The sequence below is a fragment of the Pygoscelis adeliae genome, unplaced genomic scaffold (assembly GCF_000699105.1).
Source record: "Pygoscelis adeliae isolate BGI_AS28 unplaced genomic scaffold, ASM69910v1 Scaffold836, whole genome shotgun sequence".
Lineage (NCBI taxonomy): Eukaryota > Metazoa > Chordata > Aves > Sphenisciformes > Spheniscidae > Pygoscelis > Pygoscelis adeliae.
In genome coordinates this window covers 95,435-102,117 of record NW_008825013.1, presented here as the reverse complement: position 1 = coordinate 102,117, position 6,683 = coordinate 95,435, and the positions used below count along the sequence as shown (strand labels likewise).

At 59.5% G+C, this 6,683-nt stretch overlaps 1 protein-coding gene across 1 annotated transcript in view; it reads right to left on the bottom strand.

Annotated features, from left to right (window-relative positions):
- Nucleotides 1-2,723: 2,723 nt before the first annotated feature.
- Nucleotides 2,724-6,683, bottom strand: part of NEK8 (NIMA-related kinase 8) — a 12,852-nt gene continuing 8,892 nt past the window's right edge. The window contains exons 10-15 of the mRNA XM_009326234.1: nucleotides 5,973-6,090; nucleotides 5,526-5,676; nucleotides 5,140-5,303; nucleotides 4,762-4,920; nucleotides 4,429-4,587; nucleotides 2,724-2,752 (exon numbers count right to left, since the gene is read on the bottom strand). Of these exons, the coding sequence (XP_009324509.1) occupies nucleotides 2,724-2,752; nucleotides 4,429-4,587; nucleotides 4,762-4,920; nucleotides 5,140-5,303; nucleotides 5,526-5,676; nucleotides 5,973-6,090 (780 nt within the window). The remainder of the gene's footprint in view (nucleotides 2,753-4,428; nucleotides 4,588-4,761; nucleotides 4,921-5,139; nucleotides 5,304-5,525; nucleotides 5,677-5,972; nucleotides 6,091-6,683) is intronic.

Genomic DNA, 6,683 nt, shown 5'->3' with positions numbered 1-6,683 from the left:
GATGGCCCCAGGTCAGCGGGATATTATCGAGCACGGGAACGGGGACGGGCTTTCCCTGGGTGACGATGAACAGAGGGGACCCGCACCGGCCGGGATGCGCAAGATGGGACCAGGCAGCCCCATCCCTGCATCACCTCCCCTGCCCGCTCCCTCCTGGCCCTGCCTTCCTTTAGCAGGAAGAGCCACAGGGACGCGGCTGATCCACCACCAGCTCCGCGGGACGCGGGAACAAAACAAGGATAAAGGGAGAAGCCCCGAGACCTGCAGTTTTCACCGGGAGCTTCTGCAGGGAAACAAAGCAGCAGACGTGAGGAATGCAACTGGCCTATTTGCCCGGGCTGCTCTCTGCCTCCGGCAGCGTGGACATGCCTCGGCTTGTCGTTTCAAGAGCTATTGTTGCTCGGGGCTGGGGGCCTCTTTGTTTCCTTTACCCTTTCGCCAGGCTTGGTCACAGCCCGGTATTAAATTATTCAAATCATCTCGCTGGGCTTCACAGCTGAACTCCTGCACCGGGTGCACAGGCTGCGAAATCCCGAGGGCTCCGGCCCTCGCCGCGAGCCCCCGGCCCAGCACAAAGCGCACTGGTCCGCGCTGGTTCCCCCTGCCCCGAGCAAAGGGTCCCAATATTCGAGCCAGCGACACCTCCAGCCCCAGCACTGCTGTGCAAAGGCATCATTAAGCCATAAAACAACCCACCCGAACGCCAGCACATCAGTGGGAACAGGGGGGGCTGCCGAGGGCTCACCCCTGGATTCGGCAGCCCAGCTGGAGCAGGGAGAGCCCGGCTCTCCGGCCGCACATCCCCCGGAGCGGTGGCATTTTGGTGCCACCGTTGACAAGGCAAAGGGTGGCAGAGACCTCTGTCCTGCCCGCCTGCCGTCCCAGCCAGCCCCTAGGCCTGGCGAGGCTGTAGCAGGAACGCCAATCCCTTCTCATGGGATGTGTTTGCACGTGTTGTGGGGCGAGGGGAGCCCCCAGAGCTGAGCACACAGCACAGCCAGGTGAAATCTGTCGCTGTAGGAGCCGGTGCCGCCGACAGCTCAGGAGGACAGCAGCCCAGAGGGGCTTCGAGTCAATTTAACCCAGCCCTGCAATTACCCTGGTGCCCAGGCTGGTCTGGGAGCGGAGAACACCTTCCCCTCCGCCGACACGGGGCTGCCGGAGCCGTCCCTGTAACCTGCAGCACAAGGCGAGTGCCAAGGGACTGGCAGAGCCTTTGAACGCAAGTCAGCTTCCTGGGATAGCAGGGTGTAACCGCCTGAAAAGGCAGCTCCGCAAGAAACAAAGACGGCAGGGAAAAACCCATGCACCCACCCTGCCAGGAGCCAAACAGGGAGGCCGCGTCTGCAGTCAGGGCTGCACACGCCTTTCCCGGCTGGATGGGACGTGCTCCCTTCCCCAGCCGGAGCCTTGGAGGCGAGGGAGGAAAGAGCAGGAGAGCTGCAGAAATTCATTACCTTTCACATGACAGAGGGATCAGTCGGCTTCTACCAGAGCCCGGCGAGGTTTCCCTCATTGAAAACAGGAAAGAATCACAAAAATAATTAGAGAGATTTCATCTCAGCCAGCTTATGAAAGCACTGACTTTATACACAACAGATTGGCAACAGCACAAAGATGGATGTGAAAAGCAAGAGCATTTGCAATGTCAGACAGATCAGAGACAGAAGCTCATCAAAAAATGGCCCAGGGCAGATGTAAGTTAAAAAAAGAAAAGAGGAGAAAAAAAAGGAAAGGAAACGACCCTTCTGGAGATAAAAAACGTAACTCCTGCCTGTGACATGGCGATATGCCCCCTCCTGCCTGCAGAGAGGATCCCTGGTGAAAACTCCTCATCTCCCTGGAGAGATCTGGGTTAAAAAACTTCAATTACTGACAATCGCTCGCTATGTTTTGCTGCCTTCCGCTAGCTCAGCTGGGAGCCAGTGAGCTGGTCAGCAGCAGGATTTAGGGGCCTCAGGACACATGTCAGCTGAGGATCCTCCAGTGAGCTCCCGGGGCCGGGGGAGGCCGTAATTGGAAAGCTCCAGGCAGCATTTCGGGTGAGCGAGCCGGGTTGCGCCGTACAGAGGCTGCTCGCGCCGGGTTCGGCCAGCCATGCAGGCCAGGACCCTCGAAAGCGTGATGAACAGCTCAACAACTGGGTGAAATCTTTTAAGGGGGGGATGGGAAAGGACAGACTTCTCTAATTAGAAAAGAGGTTTGCACTTAGTCACCCACTGCAGCGCCTGGGGCCCTAACTCCAGACACTGCCGTGCAAAGGCTGACAGCTCTCTCAGACACAAAGCTGTCAGCCTGGGCTTTGTAACCAGAGACAGCTTCCACGGGGGAAAACACCCTCTGTGCTGCTCACCCTTCTACACAGGCAGTTCCAGCGCAGAGGGGCAGACCCCCGGTGCAACCCCCTGAAGGCAGCACCGGAGCTCCGGGGACGTCTGCCCCCCGGCACGTCCAGGGCAGCAGCTCTCAGGCACTGGAGGTTCACAGCGACCCTCGTTGATTCGATTAGCGAGACCAGCTCCGGTTCCGTGGGAACCATCGTTAGGAGCTCCCTGCTTCCAGACTGCTGCCTTCGGAGCGCAGCTGAGGAGCTCCCGAGTCCAGGGACGCGGGTCCGAGCCAGGCTGTAGCAGGCGGCAGCAGCAAGGGCAGGCACGCCGGGTGGCTGGGGGTGCCTCCGCATCTATACGACGAGGCTGGATATGGCCCCTCTCAGCTCAGACTCACTGGGAGGGTGACTCTTCCACGGCAGCTGAAACACAAAGGGCAAGAATAAGCCGTAAGCCGCCATTCTCGATGAAGCTACAGGGAGCAGTGCCTTGCCCCACGCAGGCCAGACACCCAACAGATGGGCACCGCAATCCCTGTCCCATTACCCCAGGAAGCCGCCACTAGGCCTCAGTAGCGGCACAAGCAGGAGGCAATGCCCAGCACACAGCGCCCAAGCAGTAGGAAATGCAATCTCTTGAGGCTTGCACCCTCCTCTCCAGCACTCCTGGCTTCTCCCAGTTATTCCTGTGTTTGCGGTGGGATTGAGAGAAGGGCGCAGCAACGGCCTCACGATAAAGTGGGCAGAAGCCCAAGCCAGTTAAAAACGGTACTGGCTGCGTGGGAGGAAACCGCAGAACGGTGCAGAACTGCCACCCCAAAGGTGGAGCACCGCTCGGCTGTGCCAGCACCCTCTCCGGGTCAGATCACAGCCAGAGCTGACAAGCGGCAATGACATCAAGCATGTCACCAGCTCTCGTGTTCTCTCTGGAGAGGTTTTCCAGGCAGACTGAGCTGCGTGAAAGTCCAGAGTCGGAACTTAGCTTTTTACAGAGGTCTCAATGCTTTTTGCACCCCGGTTACTGAGGGATGCTGGAGCAGGCAAGCCTGCTGCCCTGCCACCACTGCTGCCGAGTTTGTACTTCCACTACCGGGAAGGAGGGTCGAGGTTTCGGACTGGGCAGTGCGGAGGGACAGCAGGGGGGCTACGGCGGGGGCTACGTGCCCAGTCCCTGCTCTTACGGTGCTGCAGGTGGGCGCCGACAAACCAGCTGCCACGGAGCACAGGGTGACTCCGGCAGCGGGAAGGGGAGAGCAGCCTGCAGCCTTCCTGCAGAAACAAAACCCTTTTACTCCCATGACAAATGCCCTACTTGTTCCCCAGCCTGGGGACGCAGCCATTCCCTGTCCCCTTCACGTGGCAGCACACATCACGTGAGAGCTCGGCACTCGTAGGGGAGGAACGGGAGCCACGGCCGACTCCACTGCGCTGGGGCAGTCAGCCGGGCCTCCTCCCCTCCGGGGTGTAATTAGCCTCCTTGAAGTGGGCTGGGACCGGAATCCCTCAGCCCAGCGCTGAGGCCATAATCGGCCCAGCAGAGGAGGAAGAAAGGCCCCTCCAGCAGTCTGGGCCAGGCTCCCATCGTACATCCAGGCAACGGTAGGGCAGGTCACGCCATGGGCATGTTTTAACCGCGCAACGATGCTGCCTTTGGCCCGAGCAGAGAAGAACCACAAAACCATCGCTATCTTTTCCAAACCACAATGGAAAGCCAGCAGCCAAAATGACGCCTCAAATCTCAGCTTCTATTTCAGCAGCATCAATTAGAGAGCTGCTCTTTTTGGATACTCGGTGGACCGCCAGCACACCAGCTCCCCACCAGCCGCAGCCTGGCCAGCCCACTTGTCTGGGAGTGCAAGAGATCGCCTCTGCCGTCCCTCTGCTCCCCCAGCCCAGTGGAAGTGGCAGTGTCATGGTGCTGGATAGCAGAAGGGGAGTTTTTATGGGCTTCAAGTTATTTCTATTCATCTACAGCTCTACAGGGACTAGAACAACACAGAGCTTATGTGCCAGGGTTACTCAGCACAGCTCTGGTCACGAGGCATTGTGTCTGGCTGGGCCCTAGTGGCAGAAATCACGGTGACAAAGCCTCTACTCACGCTTTACTGCCAGCAGTGTGTTCCCGTGGCAGCAGGCTACGGAGGTCACCAGGTATGGATGCGTCTCCTCCAGCTGCACAGGCCTCGGCGCTCCCGTTTCCTCGTCCTTCCTGCCCAGGCGTCCCCTGGCTCCTTTCCCCCAAGTGCACACCTCGCCATCTGCAGAGGGGTATGTACACCTCGCTGCACACAGAGCGCACCCGCAAACAGGCCTCCCATCTCCCTGGAACCGCCCTGGGCTGTCTCCAAGGCCTGCCTTGCCCACAGCACGGACTGCAGGCAGAGGAAAGCCAGGGCCTGCTGCAGCCCAGGACGCAGGTGCTTCAGCCTCACCTGCTCCGATGGCCACAGTGAAGGCGTCCCCACAAGCCACCACGGTGACCTTCATCGCCTGGAGCCCCACAACCAGGTGGGGTACGCGGCTGTTGCGGCAGGGGGTGGTGCCCAGCTGCCCGTGCTGGTTGCTCCCAAAGGTGTAACACTGGCCAGAAGCTGACAACAAAGACGAGAGAAACAACTGGGTGTCACCCGAGGATGCACTGAAGCCCATTGCTCTCTACCATGCTGAACATCCTGCTCCACAGAGCTCCAGCATCGAGAGCACGGTGCCTCTTGAGCCCCTCTGAGGCTTCTCCCCATGGGAAATGGAGGCAGGAGGAAGACAGCAAAAATTCAGGTCCCCGCTCAGGGATTTGGGCACCCCCCCCTCACCTGTAACTGCAGCTGAGTGCGCTGTACCGATGTCAGCACACACAATCGGCTCTTGGTTCAAGGGGGACGACTGGGCACACATGAACATGGTGGCCTCTTCCACCTGGTCCTCTGGGGAAGGCTCCTCTGCTGAGCTGATCCGATCTAGGCCCAGCTTGTTACACCTGCACGGGGAAAAGCAGAGTTCAGAGCCGGCTGAATGCAAGCCTGGCGCAGACAGCCCAGAGACAAATCCTGCCCTAGCATAACTGCACCACCAGCAGCAAGATGCTGGGGAGTAGGATGACACAGAGATGTCTTCTCGAGCCTCCTGCTCCCTCTTCCTGGGCTGGGCAGGCCCAGGAGGCTGCAGGCAAGCTCTGGAGCACACACCCTCACTCCCTTACCTGTTGCTCCCACAAGCGAGGATCTGGTTCTTCACTGTGAGGACCATGGAGGAATCGATGCCGCAGATGACCCTCTGAGCCTCGTGGTCCGGTGGGACTGCGACCTGCTGGGGGGAGTTGTGGCACTCCAGGGTACCCAGCCCGAGCCGACCTGGCAGGAGGAACAGAGCAGGGCACAGCTGAAGGCAACACGCAAACTGAGCACACCCCCGCGATCAACGGCATCGACGCAGCTACTGCAAGAGCCCAGCCTGGGACCTATCGCCACAGAAGGCAGTGAAACCCAAAACACGGGGGCCCTGGTATGCGTCGAAGCAGCTGCACCTCTTCCACACCCACCTAGCCCAGTGCATCTGGAGAGGACTGCGGGCAAGCAGGGCCAGCGAGGGGAGTGGAAACAGGCAATGGAAAGCACAAGCCCTGTTTTGCAAAGCAGACATCTCTTACCATTATCCCCCCTGCCCCAGGCAAACACTTCCCGTTCGTTGGAAACCGCCAGGACGTGAGACGCGCCACAGGCCACCTGCACCATCTCGTAGCCCAGCAGGGCCTCCACGATCTTGGGCTGGCAGGGGAAGAGCAGCAGCCGTCAGCCGAGACCTCCCAGCCTCCCAGCCTGCCCGGCTGCTCCCATCCCTCCCACCCGGCCCCCCCAGCCTCAACACAGCGCTGGCAGCATCCCAGTTTTCATCCAACACAAACACCAGAGAGGTTTTTTTTTTTTTGTTCCAAACAGTCTTCAAAGGGTTTAGCGGCTACGTGCACACAGCACAGAAGATAATGCAAACATCTTTGGGGCGGAAGAAAGCAGCCAGCACAACGGTTTGGAGAGGGAATAGGTTCAGCCGAAGGGTTGGGATTCGCCCCCCTGCCCATGTGGGGAGTGCCAGGGGCTGTTAACGCGCGCTCTGAGCAGGCAGGGGCATGGTGCAGGATGCATGGGCTGAAAGGCTTTTGCGCAGAGGAGCCGTGAGCTGTCGGCTACACATTCGTTAGGGTGTGGAGAGACCAGGATCTCCACATTTCGCCCAGCCCCTGCTGTGACCTGCTGTTAGATCTGACACCTCGCCACAGCGAGTCTCATTCTCATTATCTTCTTCAAGTGAAAAGCACCATTTGTTGGGATCTGGCTGCTGCTCCCAACCGGTCTCCCCTCCC